Source organism: Passer domesticus, chromosome 3 (assembly GCF_036417665.1).
Source record: "Passer domesticus isolate bPasDom1 chromosome 3, bPasDom1.hap1, whole genome shotgun sequence".
In the NCBI taxonomy this organism is placed as follows: Eukaryota; Metazoa; Chordata; class Aves; order Passeriformes; family Passeridae; genus Passer; species Passer domesticus.
This window is the reverse complement of record NC_087476.1, coordinates 54,476,882-54,497,568: the sequence shown is the minus strand read 5'-3', so window position 1 is coordinate 54,497,568 and position 20,687 is coordinate 54,476,882. Positions and strand designations below refer to the sequence as shown.

Sequence of the window (20,687 nt, the reverse complement as noted above, 5' to 3'; positions counted from 1 at the left end):
ACAGCAATGGACTCTGCATTTATTAACTGTGTCTGTATCAGTTTGTTTTCTACTCCTTTGAGTATATTAATGTACTAACTGGCATGGAAGGAGTTAGCTGACTTATTTTTACAACAGAAGGAACACACTGTGGAGAGATATGATTCCTGAATCCTCCTTCTCAAACTTCTTATAGATGAGTCTGGCATTTACCAGTTTGCAGCCACCTGGGATGTCCCCAGCTGAAGAGGACTGCTGGTATATGATTGAAAAGTGGCTTCCTTAGTAGTCTTGGGTGGATTCCATGCCCATGGATATGTGGGTCTAAGGTGCAATTGGTTTATAGCAGAAGGTTTACTGATGGGAAGCCCTTTAAGGGATAAAAGTAATAATTCTTGAAAAATCAAGAGTCACCTAGCCGACTGACACTTTTTAGGATGTCTAATAATTCACAAATAGTATGGATGTCTTTCATCTTCAAACAGACTGAAATGTTCACAATGGAGTCTCTTCTATAAATAATTCTCTCTTATTTAGGGAGGACAATGGAGCTTGAAGAAAGATCTTGGCTAACTTGACAGCAAAAAGACATCGCTACCCTGTGCATGACAAGTTATCAGGTTATGAGATATTGTTCTAGTGATAGTCAGTTCTGTAAAACTGGAGGATTACAGACAATGTATCAGCACTATGTGGCTGATATGCAAAATGACACTGAAAGGACGCTAAACAAGGGAGAAGCTGGCAACTCCCTTGAGGGTAGACAGGCCCTGCAGAAAGACCTCGACACACCAGACAGACAGGCAATCACCAACCGTATGAAATTTAACAAGGGCAAGTGCTGTATTCTGTACCTGGGATGGGGCTGTGTGCACAGACTGGGGAGTGAGAGGCTTGAGAGCAGCTCCAGGAAAAGGGACCTGGGGGACCTGGTCAATGGCATGTTGAACATGACTCTGGGCAGCCAGGAGGACCAACCTTGTCCTGGTGGCACAGCACGGCCAGCTGGGCAAGGGAGGGGATTTTCCTGCTCTGCACTGGAGCAGCCTCACCTCGAGCGCTGGGGGCAGTTCTGGGTGCCACAATATTAAAAAAATGCATTAAAGTATTAGAGAAAGTCCAAAGCAGGACCACGCTCAAAGCAAGAACGGTGAAGAGTCTGGAGGGGAAGCCTTATGAGCAGTGGCTGAGGTCACTTGGTCTGTTCAGCCTGGAGAAGAGGAAACTGAGGGAAGACCGCTTCGCAGACTTCAATATCCTTACAGGGGAAATGGAGGGGCAGGTACTGATCTCTATAGTCCTGTGATCAGTGATAGGACTTCAGATAAGAGCATGAACCTGAGTTGGGGGAGGTTTAGGTTGGATATCAGAAAAAAATTTTTACATCCCGTGGGTGGCTGAGTCCTGGAACAGGCTCCCCATGGAAGCGGTCACAACACCAGGACTGCCTGAATTCAAGAAGTGTTTGGACAATGTTGTCAGGTACATGGTGTGTCTCTTGTGGGTGTCCTGGGTAGGGCCAGGAGCTGGGCTTGATGATCCTGATGGGTGCCTCCAACTCAGCATCTTCTACAAAAAATTTGTGTAATGATATGCAGTGTTTGCTCCTAAGGAGAGGCATGATATAAATGAGATGACTTTAGCAAGTCATCAGCATTAAATGATAAACTATCACATAGTAAACTCTGCTCCTTGACCCCTTGAAAGCACAGAAAACCTTCACTGAAAAGCATGGCTTATATTTGCTACAGTACTTTAGGACTGAATTCTTGCTGAACTAAACTGGATATGTCCATAGTGAACTTGTGATTCAGGCATCCTTTGTTGTCACAAGAAGGGCACTGCTTGAACTCTGTCACTAACAATCAAAACAATGGTAATACTCAAATCACAGTTGATTAAAATCACAACTAATCAAGTTCTGCTCCTAATTGAGGCCTACTGAAGTTAAGTAACACTGATCTAGTGGGTCTCAAAAATATTCTCTCATCCATCTGACTCTCTCACAAAATTGATATTATTTGCATTTTGAAAATCTGCTTTAAATCATTTTGTCACATACTGTTATGCTAGTTTTTCCTTTGTTAATTGATACTTGGATTGATTGCATCTTGATGCCAATCAGATTTGCTTTTGTAAGCAGGTAAGTAACTTGTAAGTGATATTTGCTAAACTCCTGTACCAGCAAAGTACAGGGAATTCCCTTAGAAAGTCCTATAGGAATAAACAAATTCTACTTCAATTCCATTTAAAAAAAATCAAGGTATTTCCACCATAACATCTGAATATACAATAAAATGCAAAGGATCAGTATGCTTTAAATAAAAAAGTGATGAAAATTAAAAGTGTCCCTGGAAAAGTGATGCAGTAATTATCAATTTAGTCTAACTAGCTGGAAATTTTGATGCATGCATAAACCGACCATGTCTGGTCATTACTCAACAGTCAGATTTTTCATATTTAGATTTTATTTAGAATGCTAAGTGAACTTGAGAGTTTTCAAACCTCTGTGCCACTTCTTTTCTTTCTCAGGCCCTTTGGGATTCAAAGGGCCTATCAACCTATGGTGGGTTTAACACCATATCATTATTATTATTAATCCTTGTCACCACTGAAAACAATGGCAAAATTCAGTAAGACCAGAATTTCATCTCATGTCCTCATGCTAAGCAGGTGCCCTGTGCCAGCTGCTCAACCCATTCTGTCAGGCTGAAAATCCTGTGGCTGGAACTGAGCAGAAATTTGGAGAAAACGTGTGAGGGAATGAAATGAGTAAAACTCCCCAACAGGTTAGGAAGGGAGTTAGAGTAGAGCCATCAAATAGACTAAAATGTTCAGAGTTGAAGGTTCTTCCATAGGATACGTGATTTGTGAAGTCTGCCTTAAGAATGCAAAATCAGTCCCAAGATCTTCATCTTAATCCCACAAATCCACCTAATGCCTCTGTAAAGTAATTCTCCTAAACTCCACTCTGTAGTTCTGATTTGTGCAGCTGTAATCATTCTAAATTGCTGATCCAGCACTTTGTTCAAAACTAATGGCATGCACATCCTATATATCCAGAACAACCAGCTAATAGGTAATGGGCTTTTGTAGGATGTGTGAATTTTATACCATGTTCTGGCTACATATTCTGCTGAAGCAGCTTTCTTGTAAATGAAAGCCTGGCATTACTGTGTCATGAAGCTGCTTTGGTATGCATAATGTGAACTGGTGAAGATTTCAACAATTTGTATTGCACCCCAGTTTGTATTTTCCTAGCAGTAAGGTTTCATTAAGCCAGCTTCTGGAGACCATGCCGTAATTTTATTTAATTCTCTGCTTTGAATGGCTGATTTCTGTGATTTCATTAAATTATTTAAACTGAATGCCATTTCCTCTTCTGGGAGCTATGCATGTTACCAGAATTAGAGTGCTTTGTTTTCTTCCTCCTCCGTTCTCTCATTTTCTAACTGTATTATCCATTCTATGTTTAATACTATGTGAAATTAACTGTAATGATGCAGGAGAAATTACTCAGCTTTCTATCAAATTGCGATACAGCTGATGTTATCTAAATTACTAAGATCTATTCAAGATAAAGGCTATAGAGTTATGCAATCCTTATGCTGTCATTACTACACCATATGCCATGTGTTTGCTATTTGAATGAAAAATACAAGCCTCAGCTAACAAATTTGGGATTTGAATATTTATGTATCTATATTTCTAAAGTTCAAAGGCATTAAATAGCTGATCTCAAATTACAAAATATCTTTTAACTTTTCAGAATATCTCCTCCTTCAATTTTTATGAACTGTATCTTTCATAAATATTTCCAGTCTGATGAGACATTTTGCCTATGGGAATGGCATTCTGAATAAGACTCAAGATACTGCTGTGTGACAGACCATGCACTTGCAGTACTGTATCAAGACCAAAAATTCAGAAAAGCTGCTCCTCTTTAAAATTCAAGGAGAAAAGAATAGTAGTTATTCGAGTGCCAAAACCTGTAACTGATTTTAAAAGTAAGCTAGTTGAAGAAGACAATCAATAGAGTGATAGATAAACAAAAGGGAATAAATATAAGGTGTCATAGACTGTTGATGCTAGAGGTGAAATATGTGATTAAAGTAAATTCTTGACAGAGAACAACTGACATTTTAACAGAAACTGCAGTGTATACACTTTCTGTACTAATGGATGCAGGTCCAAAACCTTTTGTCAAACCAGACTAGAATTCCTCATAGCAGCCATTTTTCTAAAGTCTTTGAAATGAAATATTTACTTACCTAGAGGCTTCAATGCGGTACCAAAACCCATCGTCAATGGTCAGATCTGGATATTCTACCCGTCCAACTCCAGATCCCACATCCCACAAGAAGCTCACCTTGCCCTTGCGCATCTCTATGGCCAAGAAGTCAGTCTACATGCAAAACATGAAAACAGAAGTGATCTCATATTTTAATTAAGGAAATTTTCCAGAACTTTTCACACTTCAGAAGGTCTAATGAGGCATCAGAAACCCACACATAGACACTAGAGAATTAATATTAATTCTCACATTGCTCCAAAATGAGACACTTTTCCTGTTTTTATTTCTTCAAACAAGGAATCTTAAGCTAATGACAGCAAATTATTTCTCTCAGTGATATGCAGCAAATGACTTCTAGACCTACAGAATGTTAACATTGCAGCCACCAATAGAAGGATTTAACTCAGGGGAACACTAAAACATCCATTGGATGGCAGAAAGATGTTGAGATATATGATGTCATCTAGCCTTTTCATTTTGCGCAAGGAAAATAAAATACATGTTGGAAATGTTGAAAAATAGAATACTTTTTCCATTTACTGAATTATTATTGGTTGTTCTAGAAGTCTGTCTGCTATAGGCCTCATGGGAAACTGAATCATTCACCATTATTATGCTTGAAATTGTAGTCTTGACTTAAAATTACAATAAATAGGAGCTTTGACAGATGCAATATGATTAGCTACTTCATTCCCTATGGAAAACCCACAACCAACTTCAAAATTACTTTGGTTGCACTGTGAATTTTAAAGCTGAAATGTAGTTAATGTACAAGCCTGCTATTTCATATCTAGTTAAAATAAAGACACATGTAAAATTTTGCTGGTCATATTTTAGAAATCTCTATATTAATACCAAAGACAGTAAACGTATAGATTATTTTAGACTCTCTACTACTGCTTTGAAGCCTCTGGGTGAAAAGAAAGCCCTTCTCATCATCTTTATTTGTCAGTAGCATGATTTGATCGAGCAACTCTGACATGAAAGGCAGGAGACAGACTCACAAACTTGGCACTTCCAAGGTAAAAAAGCAGATTGTCAGCAACTACAGTCTTCACATTGACAATGATGGTGTTGTATGTTCCCTTCTTTATTTCTGGTCTGTACGTGCGAATACAATTGCCTCCAGAGGACACGGACACTTTGATCTTCAAAAAAAGCATAACAGAAAGAATGCAGTTAACTGATTATTATTCCAGAATTAACCATAGATGCTTCCAAATAATTATAAGACTATTACACTTTTTTTCCTTCACATTTTTCTATTACATGTACCAGGGAGTTATTTGGATATGTGAAGAAAGTAGAAATCAAATTTTCTTTCTGGGATCGTTTAGTGAAAGGAAATAAAATCTCTTTTTAGAACTCACATTTAAAGGACGAACTGTATAGATTAAAAATAGCTAGAAGATATACTGGTCTAATGCTAGTAAAAGTGGAATTCTAGCAGTACAGATAGTCTATAAGTAGAAGATGCAGCTAGGAAAATAAACAGCACTCCTGAAGGAATTATAGCATATTACTGCTGGGTAGTCATAATTATCTATTTTTCCCTTGTAAGAGCTTTGATTGTGCCAATTTAAGACACCTTTTCACAATTTTTTTAAAACCAACAGTTATGTCTATCACTACTTTTACATAGTCCCTAATGGAGTTGGCATTCATAACTAAGTTTTATTTCCACAGCTGAGTGACATGTGCATTTGGATTCATGTATTGGTTTCCTCAGGCTCTGAGCACAGACAAAAACACTTTACTGTTTGCTTTCATAATGCCAGCACAGATATAATGACAGTACAATGGTGTTTCAATCCCAGCTAGGCATGTTTAAGCATTAGAAGAAATGTACATAATAGTATCACCTTATGCTTACGGCAAACTCTGCTAAAAAGGAGATCCATTATAGGACCAAACTCCTAATTTCCTTATCTTAGAAATGCTGAGCAGTTAAGTGCTTCAAAGCCCTCAGACAGAAGATGAATGTAACAAAACATATCATTACTGTAGCCTGTCATTCTGTTCTGTGCAGATTTCATCACATATGTGCTGAAAACTTCTTCCACCAGCATCCCACTATTTATCCTAGCACTTCTTTCCCAGTATCCTATTATTGTGTTGATTATCTTTTAAAACTATTTTTCCATCATTTTTGAGGAAGATTTCTCAAGTACCATCTACAAGCTTCTTTTTCCTTTGTTACTTAAATCACAAGCTGAATAATCTCAGTATTAACTGGCTGATCCCAGAGTTGACAATATTACTGAAACAGGGAGATGGACTCCAAACTCACTAACTGGACTAGAAATATATTCTTAAGCTCAAGTCTTCAGTGCTGCTACTGGACAGAGAAAAATCAAAAATACGGGAAAAGCAGATATACTCAGCAATTTCAGTGAGTCTGAGATGGTGTCACTCTTGAGTAATGTAAATTCCGTGAAATGAAATCAGGGGCTTAATATCCATGTTGAAGCAGAAAAATAAATTTTTGTTTTCACAAAAAATCAATGATATTATGACTCTTCTGTACTATCACCCACAAAAGTTCTTAAAAATCACCTTTTGAGATCCATTCCTACAGACATGATTCATTTAACAAGTGCATGTTTTAAATGAACAAACAAGACACAGAGTGAGAATCATCAGAATATTCTCTTATTTTCTGAGAAATTATACTCCATTATTTGCTCCCTTCATGCATGTTTAGAATTAGGAAAGATTCACACTGTAGAAAAGAAATAAAAAGTAGAAAATAAAACCCCATCAACACCCAAAAGGTTGGTTTTAGTATTTTTTGAGAAATGGGACTTACCGAATTGGCTTGCTTCCGAGCTTGGTTTATCAGCTCTTTTATCTGAGAAATGTTTTTCCCTAAGTTATCCTGGAGTTCTTTGATTGGCTTGATTTTATCTAGCAGGCGATCTGCTTCCTTTTCTAGGTTTTTAATACTGGAATCTGCATCAGCAACTTCATAAGAAAGAACAAGGTAGAGCTTTAGAGAATAGTGTCAGAGACTAATTAAACATCGCAATAATAAAATTCAAGAAAATTCTGCATACACAATGCTCAGGAGATTGTATAAGCAACTATGAGCTACACAAAGGCCAGGAAGATACCTGAACAGAATAAGGCAATTTCAGAATGTTTAGAATCACGTTAAAGCAGCAAACACTGGTGTTAAAGCAAGATTTTTAAGATGTAACTTTGCTTCAGTTCAGGTGATGGTTATGGAAAACATTTCCTGTAGCAAAATAAAATGAAGTATTTGCTTTCTGTTTTAAAGAAAAAAACCCAAATTTTGTAGAAAAATGCTGGATTAATGAAAACTGGTTGGTTTCCAAAAGTAATTTCTGAAATTACTGGGTTAAAATTAACTTGAGATGAATTCTTGAACTAACTCTAATGGGCAAAATACAAAAAAGGGTTTATTCTGGTCACATGCTTAAAATTCTGTATTTGTACTGAAAGCAGATTTAAAAACAATGACAGTAAACTACAAATTATTTTCTTTTTGTTTTTCAGGTGAAGTAAATAATTTTACCATTGTATTTTTGCCTCCCTTTTTCTTTAAGCCTCAAATTCCTTTTTTGCCCCTCAACATAGAATTAGTGAATATTACCCTCTCTTTGACAACTCATAAGCAGATCTAAGGATTGCAACCCTTGGCTCGCATGAGGGTATGGGTTTTTGCAGATGATACTGAAAGGGACAAACATGCATTTACCAGAAATATGCATATTACATGAAAATAATAGTAATGATAAAAGCAATAAAAATGATGCTTAGACAAAGCATTAATAATTGTATATCTAATTTTTTGACCCAAATACTCATACCAAAACCTTCCAGATGTTTCTTAAGGTTTCATGTGAGTTAAACTAGCTACCAAGCCACTTTATCTAAAAGTTCTCAAAAAGTAACTATTTAGCTATTTCAATGAATGAGAAACATAGAGGACCATGCAGAGGCTTTGGTGGTAAGCAGTGAGTAATTGTTTACTGGAAAATGCATACTATAAGCTGCAAGTAAGAAAAACATACGTACAGATTTCTGCAGGCAAGATATGGAGACAAAGAAAAGAGAAAAAACAGAGGATAACATAAGAGAGAGAAGATAGCATAAGAGAATGTTTTGAAGATCTAAACAGAAATGTAAAGTAAAGTAAGGGACAGGATGAGTCTATAAATAACTTTTTACCTTTTAAATATTTCATGTCTATCAAAATAAGAATTCAGCACCTGAATTTTAACATAGAGAGGCTATGTCTACTTTTGCATTTAGTCATGAGTGCCAGCCTACTCACTTCATACATCTGGAATGGTTCACCCTACATTACTTTAATCTCATTCTGTAATCCGAGTACCCATTAACATTTGGAGAATGACATAAGTGTACCTCTGGAGAACATCCCACAGTTCAGCTTTGTCTGACATGAAACAGTTTGCAAGTGTTAAGACCACTCTTCAATGCAAACAAAATAATGGTGACTGGGGACAATCAAGAGATTAAATTTTAAATTCTCACTCCTAATTCCAACTAAAGTGCTAATGTACACACAGGCTCAGAATACTTGAGCTGGGACAGGTGGCCTTGTTTAGATTCAGCAGTGCCAAGAAACAACTGCTTTAAGATTGCTTCTCAGTTGTTTCCCACTCCCCTGCAAGAGACCTTATAGATCTGCTGGGTCTACAATCTGCTGTAATCTAACCACACTATTTCAATCAACAAGTCTTTTTCATATTGTCTAAACTTGTATGCACCCAGTGGGAATTGTACTGGGGCTTACACATATATCCCAGCTGATGAGCAACAGGGAACTTGCAATAGGCAGGCAGGGACAAACAGCCATTGGGATTAACTTCTTTCACTTGTACAGCAACATTGCATGGCAACAACTGGCAGGGGATTTTTGTCCACAGAATGAGAATGACAGCCTCCTAAACTGTATGTTTTTAGGTGCCCAGCTTCATCAAGATGACAACGATCTGGGAAGCCCAGAATACCTGAGAAATTAGCTCTTCAGTAATTCCCTAAAGACACTCCAATTTTGTGGCTGTATACCCCTATATGAGAGATGGTCTAGCAATCTACCATAAAATGTATCGTAATATAGAATTCATTTTTATCCATTTTAACCAAAGTGAAAATGCTAAAGTAATTGCCACATTTGATAACAGAATTCAAGGAAAAAAAAAAAAAAGAAAAAAGCAGATAAAACCCCATTCCCAGAATCTTCTTTTTTTAAGTGTCTTCAGTATTCCACCAAAAATAGTAATGTACATGAAAGAAGCCTTGCATTTCTCCCAGGACTGATTATCTGATTGACTGAAGACAGATTTAGTGTGGGGTATTTTTCTTGAATCAGGCAGTGAATTGCCAGTCAGAATCTTTGATTAGTCACCTCCTAAATACTTTAAAAAGTAATCTGAGGAACAAATCTATCCATTACACATGCATCCTGCTGATATTAGCTTTTCTTGCAACTACTAGCATAGTTTTTAAGATTTAAAATTCTTTTCACAGAATTGTTAGCATTCGAAGGGACCTCTGGTCCCTTTTCACATATAAGAAGCCCAGAAAATAGAAGTTGATAGAGAATCCTTTTATCCCAGCATACTCTAGTGATGTTATGTAAGTGAAGTTTTGGAGTGTCTCTGTTGCATTTTGAGATATGAAACAAAAAGCACAAACTGAAAAAAAACACCACCAAACAACCCAAAAAGATCTTACTGTTCTTGACTGGATCCTTCACAACTGCATTTGTTTTGGCCACATCATCTGTAAGTTTACTGTAGTTTTTTCTCAAGCCCAGGAGATTCCGATTGAGGTCTTTAATCTGGACCAGGACGTCATTTGCAGTATCATTGGCTTGTCTTGCTTTGTCTTTGGCTGCCTGTACCTTTATAGCTGTATCTGCAGGTAGAAAATGATAATGAAATTATTGCCCAGAGTGCAGAAGTAACTTTTTTGAACAACGATATATATCTGTGTTCCAAAAAACTCCACCGTTATTTCTGCAGTTTTGGCTCTGAAAAACCCATCAAATACAACACCACCTCAGAAATATGACAGAATATTTAATAAACCATTATCATTGTCAGTGCTGACAAGAGAAAGAAAAGAGAACCCTGATTGCCTTTTTTCATTGTATCTAAGTAGTTCCTTTTGGTCATGCACCTTTCTGACTGAGTGAAAGTTGGAGTTACTGTGTTAGTTCCCTCTATTAGTGCTACAAATTATTTTCAGCCACACCTTAAATTATGCCACCCTTGCACATGTTTGTTCTTGTCTCACATGAGCTCTGTCTATCTCATTCTGAATTTTTTTGCTTTTATCTGACTATTAGTATAGCAGGGATGGAAGAATTATTAGTTTAAACTGCTCTCTGCTCTCTCAAGTCCTTGAACAAGATATATGACAGAGTCATTTTCTCTCCCTTCCTCATTTGATCATTTTCCTGTTGGACAATTAATTTACTCAATTTTCTTATCCATGCCATTTATTTGCTCTGAATTTCATTCTTAATACTCATCTGCTTGTTTTTTGGAGTGTCCTTGTGCCAAGAGTAAGCACCCTGTAATTCTAATCTGCCAACAGTTTATTACATTGCTAATGATTGCGTAATTCACATTACTTTTACTTGTTCCATATTTAGTATTCTGTGTCCTAAGGTTAACAGGCCTTAGAGGTCCATTTTGGTTGACTGAGACATCTATCTGTGCTCAAGACAAATAACCATGTCAGTATCTTGACCAAAACCCAAGAAATGGTACATGATGAGCATGAAATATTAAACCATTTATTTTGTGAGTGCTGATTTCAAGGATTAAAACATCTAAACCAAAACTTGTCCGTTAGCAGGAGTCTTAAAGCCAGTACAAAAAAATGTACAAGATGAATAGTAAATTGTTTTTTGTGCTAAGGCATTACTAGCACTCTGAACCTTCTAGAACCATCAGAAATCAGACAGAACACAGATTTTCTTCAGAAACCTTTTTTAAGTCGAAACTTCAGTTTATAAAGTGCTCCTTGGAAAAAAATTCATAGAAAAATAGATTGATTTAAAACATTTAATTTTTTATAACACTAATTTTATCTTTCACTATTCATTACAATGAAAGTGAGATGTAGGTCCTTGTCCCTTGCTATCACGATGCAATGTAGCTAACATCCCAGGACTTTAGGATTTTAATGAGTATTATATTTAAAAATAAAAGTTGCCAGGGAAAGACAAATGTGCATATGTGAGACACTGAAATGTTGAAGGCTAATGACTCAAGCAATGGTCCATTGGCAAAAGCAGCAGGTTGCTATGCTGAGGTCAGATAACTCCTAAACTAAGGGGAGGAGCAGAGTTTTTGGGTGTGTGGTGACGAAACCTTTGATTTGCATAAGAATAGTGCAGGTGTCTCACCTATCACCAGAGGATACCTAAAATAAAGCAAATTTGTTTAGCAAGGAAATTGGTTTTAAGCCAGATTAGGAAAAAGGTTGATAAGAAGCAAATCCTGTGGAGCTGGAATAATGCTTGTTATCATGCCAATATCCTCCCTTACCCCACTGGCTGTGGTGTAAAACTCATCTGCCTGGGGGCATGTGTCCGACATTCACACACAGGCCTGAAGGTGTTCATCTCTTCTGAGAAGATGTCACTGGCCCAACTACACTGGTTTACAAGGGGTCATAAAGCACCAAAAACCCAGACTCATTTCTGGGGCCTTCTGCCAGAGGACAGCACATGAGCCACAGTGTTGCATCAAACAGTGCAGAACTACCCTCCAGGGGAGGTACCTGGGAGTTCCCACCTGAACCTGAAGGTATCTTAACCCACTGAACTTTATGTTATGTGGGGTGCCCCCACCCTGAATGGATCAAGACTGTGACCATCACTTCGACCAAGGGACAGATAAATTGCAACAACCAAGTCTTGTTGATGGATCCACATGTGTAGTATCTCTCCTCTCCTTTTAATGCTTTTTATATTGTCAGATTTCTATAGTTAATAACCAAAACGACTACATAGCTCCTTTCTACTGCAACCAAATTGTTTTAAAATTAACCTGCCATATTTATCTGTATATATACATGTACATATACATCTATCTATCTATCTACACTGGTCATTCAGTGTCATTTCACTCTAATCCACCCCATGGGATCTATTAACAAGAAGCTCAGTCACCCTTGCCTTCAGGGTGGGTCACAAGAGCGCAGCACTTCAGAGTCCATTGAGGAAAACCTGTTCCAGTTCTAAGCAATTTACAGGCAAAAAAAAAGATGTACAACACCAACAGTGGCTGGAAATGTTGAGACTGGGGTGGAAAGGTAAGACAAAACCCAGCAAATTTTACCCTGCTTTTTCTGTAAAGTCAGTAAGACTTATTCTTCTTGGGTTAAACTACACTGATGAAATTATAGTGTTCCATTAAAGATTACCTTCAAAAAGACTTTTCACATATAAACAAAAGACTATTTGTCTCAGAGTATATCATCATTTCTGATATCATAATTATTTTCTTTCAGAAACCTTCTGCAAACTGCACAAGCATGGTACCTTTTACCATCCCAAAATTCTAACTGATGTCATGTAAATATTTTCAGTTCAGTTTTCTCTCTCGCATTGCTCATCTTTGTCTTATAACAGCCAGTGGTCAAAATAGACCCAGTGTGACACAGGTAAAAATTTATGAGACAAATGTTAAAGTGATGGAAAAAGAAACAAAAGAGCATGACTGAGTGAAATGCTGCAACACTTTTCCAACTTACCATTAGGAATGGCTGACAGCTTTCCTAAGGTTTCATTCAAACCTCTCAAGAGAATGGAATTCTTCTCATCAGCTTCTTTCAGCCTATTCTGTGTGCTGTCCAGATCATCACCCTTTTCTATGAAAAATGAATATAAAACAGATGCTTTAACTCTTTATTTTCACTATCCTTTCCTTGCATATAATTTACAATGCATAGTAACAAGCAAGCCATTTTTCATTAAGGTATCGAATTGTGTAAATAAGGAAGTCCAGCAGAACTTGGGGGTTCACTGATCATCTTCTCCAGTTTCTTTAAGTTCCCTACTTCTATAGAATCTAAATGCTTGAGTTCCTTGTACTGTTGTATATACTCAATATGGGTTTTTCAAAGGTGTGCTGAGGAAAGAACTTGTTATGATGTTACAGTTTAGGCAAATTCACACGATGATCCACTGATAGATTCCACAACTGTGATGTTAGTCATAGTTTTGATTCCTAGATCAAACTACTGCCTTTCTTCTTAAGATGATTGCCTGAGCTGAATAAGTCAAATATGGTGTGAAAGAACCAAGACCCAATAGGCCAGCTTGCTATTGCAATTAGAGTGGTCAGAGCCTAGTTCTCTTGGATTTTCTCAAAGATGTTGACATAACATCCAAGGAAAATACAAGATCACTAATTGTCAATAAGACATGAATACAGTAACGTATTTATTAGTATGAAATAAACATTCTAAATTCTTTGGGAAAACACTCACCTAGTAAAAAACATTCATAGTTAAGAATTGGTTCAAATCAAAGGACCAGTACAAATCAAAGGCACAGGTAAATATATATATAAAAATAAATATAAATAAATATATATAAATATAAATAAAAATTATGCAGGGCATTTTGAACTGTATCCAACAGAGCAATGCAACAATCTCAAAACTGAGATCCCAGCTAAGCTTTATGGCTATGGAGACAGACAATATCCCAAAATTCAGAAGTAAAGTTTGACACAAAGAAATGTAGTTACTGCTTAAACTACTATTGTAGTGGACATTTCTCCTTATTTCTCTGTATCAGTATGAAGCTCTTTGGAACAGACAGCTGGTAATTTCTTACCTTAAAGGCATATCCTACTGGGAAACTAATTTAACATCACTGAGCTTGATAGCCAGAAGAGAAGAATAATTTGTAGAAAAGGAGTTCAGGATGACAAGCTATGACTGTGACCTTCAGGTATGTGACAGGTTTTTGAAAATAAACACTTATGTGTTTCACATTCCAAAAATTCTAAAAAAAGTAGGGTTTCTTAAAATCAGATATGTAAGAAGCAATTTGTAAGGAGAAAAATCAAACAAAATTCATATTGCCTACAAGAAATTATTAATTAAATTTTACAAGGCTAGAGCAAGGCTGAAACAGCATATGGAATTTAAATGAGAACTATAGTTTTGTTGTTAGATCTTTTTAAATGTCATTGAGGAAGAAATCTGTTTGGTTTATTTAAATTAGAGCAACACACAGGACTGTTGGAGTGCCTGGAGATAAGCCTTCACTCCTGAACAGGAGACATGTAGTGAACAGGACATTTGTGAGAACTGCACAGTTAACACTAGAATAAAGGTTGGAAGAATTGCATATATTATATGATTACTCGTCTCCTTAAAAACAGCTTTATTTTTAAATGACAGGTTATGCCCCCATTGCTGAAGGAGGCTACTGGTAACATGATATTGTTAAACCAGGATGAATTAATGAGATTTTGGTCTTGTATGCATTGAGATTGTATCAGAGTTCTTTCCGTTTAAGTAATAATACAAAAAAAAAACAAACAAAAAAAAAACAAACCAAAAAAACCCCAAAAAAACCCCACATTAATTTCCACTATTTAATTCTGAAATTACAGTCTGCCTGATAAATTCTTGGTGTTTCTAGTGGAATGTTGGTGTTTATACTGTGTCAGTTGTCAGTATTTCTGAGAAGTTTGACTCATTTATGGCGGTAGTGTTCTAACTTTGCAACATACTTTTAAATAATCTCTTTTTCTCCTCTCTACTCTGCCTATCCAGTGTGCTAATTATCTCCCAGTTATATTTCTGAAGAATCACGTTTCCAGGTTTCTGTTTTCAGCTTTGAAACCATAGCAGCAAACTGGTTTTTATAGAATTTAACAAGGGAAATTTCCCTAGAAATTCTGAAATTGAATACTGTGAGTCTACCTGTTTAATATTGTTTCTTTTAATTTCTCAAATACAGTTTTTCTGTGGGTAGGTTTTTTTTTTTTTTTTTTAGTTACAATAATAAATAATAAATAAGTGTTCCTAGGGAGGCTCTTACACAAGGGAAGTGTGGAGATTCTATGCCCCATGTCATCTTTTCAAGGAATTTGTTCATTTTTCACAGAGATATTAAGTTTTGTTTTAAAGTAACTTCTTATCTTGTAATCCAGATGGCATCTTCACTAAGCACTGGACTAAGGTCTTGCATGAATCACAAACTGAACTGACTTCATGTCAGCTTTCCCACATTCTTTAATTATCATCATTTATAAAAGAAACTGTGGCAATGATTTGAAGGGCCAAGACCCTTCAACTGAGCGCTGAAGTTTGTAAAAATACAGCCAGCTCCAATCTAAGTTTTTCCAAACTAAAGGGCCTATCTGACATGGAAGAAGTTAGCAGGTCTGCACTGACACATGTCAGGCACTGTCAACTCTCATTAAATATAGGTTGAGTAGTATCATGAGGAATTCATCTCAACCCTGTTTTTTTCACTTGATCAGCCCTGCACAGAGATGGCACAAGATGCCAATAAAATAAATGCACTGTTGTTCAAATCAGCAAAACTAGTCATGCATTACTGGAACTAAACCCTAAAGAGCAAGCAGGAACCTGAAGGACTTTGCATGTATTGGCCTTTGCATTCACTGGCTTGGCTAACACGAACAAAGATTTTCAATTTCGGTTTATATTAAACAAAACATTACGGGATAAAGCATCACCCCTTATTCCTCTGCAGGAATGGAGTCAAATGAAAACAAACAATGCTGTGTACCTACATTTCATCTTACTATGAACTCAAGAGTTTAGTTACTTATTGTTTATACAGAGTCATTTACTAAAGACACATGGTTTTACAAGTCTCTGCAAATCACATAAATAGGTGACACTGGTTAATTGCTGATGATGTGCCACCATCATGGTGGAACAAACATATAGAGGAACATAGTGGAAACAGGTATCTTTTGGCAGTATGGATAAATGCAGTTTTTCCACATGAAACTGTCTGAGAAAACATCAATAAGGCTATGCTACTAAATTCATGTATCCCAAAATCAGACTAAAGTTGGAAATCTACCAAGGAGCAACAAATGCATCTGTTCGTACTGTCTGGAGACTGCAGAAATGAACTGACTGTTACAAACATCTCTTTCTGTAATCTTTGTGTTACTTCCAAATAGCATTCCTGCTCCCCACAGTCTCATCCTATAAAGATGAACATGGGTCACAAGCTGATTCTTTCTTTCCTAAACCAAGCAAAACTTAGAAACTGCCATTAGGAACAAACAGGAGAAAGAGATATAACTAGAGAAATGCAGCTAATCAAGTTTAACTTTTAAAAAAGAGTACCTTCAGCACTGACTGCCATAATCTGGTGAATACAATATGCCAGGTCAGCAGAAAGACCACTCAGAGGAGAATACACAAACAAGGGATCTATCAGATGGATATGTTGCCTATCAGCTGGAAAATGTTTTACCTAAAAATATTCACGTGTTGTCTGAAAAGACACATCCCCCTCAAGTTGTCAATTCTTAAGCAGAAAAAATTACAGTAGCAGAATTTCAGCAGACACCTGACAGCAGTCTCTAGCTGAAGATGAGTTTATGTATCTTCTTTTAACTTTTCATTGATCAGCAGCATTTATACACTAACAGGCCAAATTTCAAAATTCCTTCCTAGCCACAGTACTACATACATATTTTACTTCTCCCACCAGGGTTATTCTTTCTAACTCCTAACCCTACAGAGAGAGAAATGACTAAATCTTCATTTTAATAGCTTCTGTCACAAGCTTTGCTTTGTAAGGACTGTTTCAGCAGTCTTTGGTGGTAATATAAAACATTTTCATGATTAACAGCCATTTTATAACTCAGGTAATTGGCCACAAATCAGGGGAATATCATAATGTAGGAAGAACACACTCCCATCTCTGGCACAGCTCAGGCTGGATTTTTGGAGTGTATATTAGTTGAGTGGCTTATGGGTCTTCATTACTTTAACTAATGTACTTCCTGTAGTGCAGACAGAGAAATTTTAAGCTAGTGATTAGTTCTGTCTACCAGATTTTTATAGAGTGCCCATTAGCCATCCTGCACTTCCAGCTGAGACTCTGAAAGGGTGGCTTTATAAGGATTCTAGGAAAATATCTTTCTATTAGTTTGACACTGAACTCTCAATTTATCTCGTGGGAAAATCAAGACATCCAGAAGGAATTAGTTCATAATACTAATAACACATGTTCTATGTTATTCACAATACTAATAATATCACCACTTCGGTGCAAAAGCAGAGTGGGGAATAGAAGTCTGTCATTGCATTTTCTTCTTACACATCTGCATTCTGGGCACAATGTTAACTGATCTCCACGGGTCTAGCTGCAGAGCATGGACATGTTTTATTAGATGTAAAAAGGCATACTGTTCAAGTTCAGAATGTTTGTCTTTATGAAGCACTTTAAGATGCATTAAAGAAAGCTCCATCTCATTACCCTTCAGTTTGGGGCAAAAACATAGACAAAGATCTAGTGTGTACATTTTAAGCATTGCTGCCTGCTTGCATTAAGTTTGCTTTATGAATCTTTAGGCTGTCTGGACATTTTCTTCTGAATTATGAAACTGTTATCAACTTAAATTTTCACTGGTACAATGAGAAAATAGCTTTCTTCAAAACTTTCTGCAGTAATGGTTGTAATATATCTTGTCTCAGGGTTAAACGGAACAGTCATGTGGACACAGGGAATTCACATCCATCCTTGTAGAGACACCATTTTAACTTGTCTTTGAAAACAGGGCACTTTGCTTTACTCCACTACTCCTGCCTGGGGGCACAGAGAGCTGTGGACTCCACTCTGAGGTGCTGAGTGTGCTCACTGGAGAGCTGTGGCAGGGGAGAGGCGGCACAGCCATTTCGGTGTCTCTTATACACCAGCCATGGCAAGCTGCAGCAGTTTGCATTCCAGAAAGCATCACTATTTTTTTTCCACTTCAGCCATGCCACTGAAATTGTATACTAGCCTCTTACAATAGTCTTGTGATTTTCTAGAACATATTTCCTGAAATATGTTCCTCTGGCCCTAAATCTGTACTGAATCTGGAAGTAGAGAGTTGCAATAAAGAAGACCCTAAATACACACCCAAGATTTACTAGTAACTCAGACACATTTCTTTCCCTCAGTTCAGCTACAAGAAAATAATCACGTTTTTCACTTTCAAACAGTGTATGACAATGAAAAGCAATTAATGACCTTATGAAACATTATGCTTTATGACCTTATTAAACATTGTGTTTACTTGTTAATGAGTTCTGCAGTTGGAAATCACAGAGCTGCCAAAACTAAATTAAAGTGCAGTAAGTGCCAAAAGATGACAAAGGTATATGGATCACCTCCTTTATGCTGTATGTTCTTCTTAATGTATCTCCCAGGAGGAAAAGAGAATTTTGTATGCAAAAACATGGAAGACAGGGGTCTGTTATGAAAATCTGTCTTGATTCTAATAAGAAACAAGTTTCTTATTAGTTTCTTAGTTTAACTGAGCTAGCAGGATGGGGAAGATTCATGTATCATCTCTGTGAAAAGTTTAAAACTCAGCCATGAATACTTACTGTGTGCAATTTTTCTTGCCCTTACTCTTGCCCTTATTGCAGCTAGCAAGAGAAGACCTAAATTCCTTTCTCCTCAGCCCTCTTGTCCAAGAAATGGACAGAGGGGACAGGAATTACTGTATAATGCCTGGTCACAAAACATGAGAATCTTCTTCATTGATACACTGTCCAATTTCAAATCAGGCAATGAATTCTAATGTTTTCCTATAGGGATTCTTCATAACAGAACCACAGCAGTCTCATAAAATCTTTTTCCTCTGTTTAGTGGGTCAGAATGCCATATACTGCACATACCTTTAACATCATTTTCCAACATCTTGGCTTCGTTAAGGACCCTGAAGCTTTTCTTAAGAGAGCTCTTGGCACTATCCTTCAGTGATCCTTGAGGACCAGATGTCTGTAGACAGAGAAAAACAAAGTGTCAAACAGACAGGAAAGTCTGAGGTCATAAAAGACATGTGATCATAATCTAACTGAAGAGTCATCTACATTTCATGTGCACATCAGTGGGCTCTGAATTACATCTCATAGCCATAATATTAGTCTAACAGAACAAAAAAAAATTCTAAAATTTTCTAAAAAATATTTTTTAAAATGGAATGTCAGATCCCCTTTGGAATATGAGAGATTACTTCAATAAAGAGAGACAATGCTTACAGTATTAAAAAACCAGATTTGACTCTAAGAGCAAAAATGTCCAAAACCAACAAACAAAACATATTTCAACTTAAATATGTATTTATCCTTCCAGCTATGGACAGAACTCCATGAAATACAGTATTTCTCTCTAACTGTAGCTACAGAAACTTAGAAGCCAGACTGGATCTGATGACTCTAATAATGCCAACTAAGATTCATTTGTGGTTAAATTAAAGAATTATAATTGCTAGGTGAGTAAAGAAATAAGAAATAGAGTTTTAAAAGAAGGGCAAACAGCAGTTAATCTGAAAGAATTTTATTACTGAGTAACAATCCTTCATCTCATGCTGCTTAAAGATCTTTCACCTGAAAAACATCCATCTCTACCTTCAGTGCAGAGACTGATCAATAGATGGAATGATTTTTCTAAATTAGATTAGTGTTTTCAGTCAGTAGGAAATGCTCCAGGTTCTGAACCACTTACTGTTCAGTTTGTAAGACTGAACTCAGGTCACACATCATACTGAATACATTTCTTTGAGAATACTCCTGACAGCCAGATAACATTCTATATTAGTCATGGGTCATAGCCTTGTAACTGGAATGTAATTAAGAAGCAGCTACTTTTCATTTTCCAGGGCAGATACATATACTCAAAAATTAACTGTGTGTCAATTAAATGACACAATTATTACTGCTATTCATTATTTTTTATAATGAGCAAGCCCAGAAGTGACATTTCACATATTGCTGAAGCTCTGATGTTTTTCAACTACACTGTAAAAAACACTGTAAAAAAACTACACATAAAAAAACATGTAGTGAACTTGCTGTTTCTCTTTCTTTTAAAAATCTTAGCAAATGCTTTGGATGCTTTCAAAATTCAAAACCAAGCTTTTTGCTATGGGATATTTCACAGTATCTATGTTGCCATGTCACAGGGATATAGCTATTAAAGAATTTCTTGTATTTAGATGGGATGTAAATATAAGCTTTTATGTGATTTTAAGAGCTGCCATTACTGCCATTTTCCAAGCTCACCTGAAATATCAAGCTGTGTACACATTCCTTTCAACAACAAAAACATATATATTCAAAAGATGAAAAAAATTAGTTTCTTACGGATTTTCTCTACTACATAATAACAAGTAGCACT

General features: G+C 36.5%; 1 protein-coding gene across 4 annotated transcripts in view; it reads right to left on the bottom strand.

The window, feature by feature from the left end:
* LAMA2 (laminin subunit alpha 2) overlaps window positions 1-20,687 on the bottom strand; it is a 340,056-nt gene that overhangs the window by 36,239 nt on the left and 283,130 nt on the right. For all 4 annotated transcript variants that reach the window (XM_064413130.1, XM_064413127.1, XM_064413128.1 and 1 more), the window contains 6 exons: window positions 19,187-19,289; window positions 13,037-13,153; window positions 10,001-10,183; window positions 7,083-7,237; window positions 5,278-5,421; window positions 4,251-4,384 (listed from right to left, as the gene is read on the bottom strand). In XM_064413130.1, the coding sequence (XP_064269200.1) occupies window positions 4,251-4,384; window positions 5,278-5,421; window positions 7,083-7,237; window positions 10,001-10,183; window positions 13,037-13,153; window positions 19,187-19,289 (836 nt within the window). The remainder of the gene's footprint in view (window positions 1-4,250; window positions 4,385-5,277; window positions 5,422-7,082; window positions 7,238-10,000; window positions 10,184-13,036; window positions 13,154-19,186; window positions 19,290-20,687) is intronic.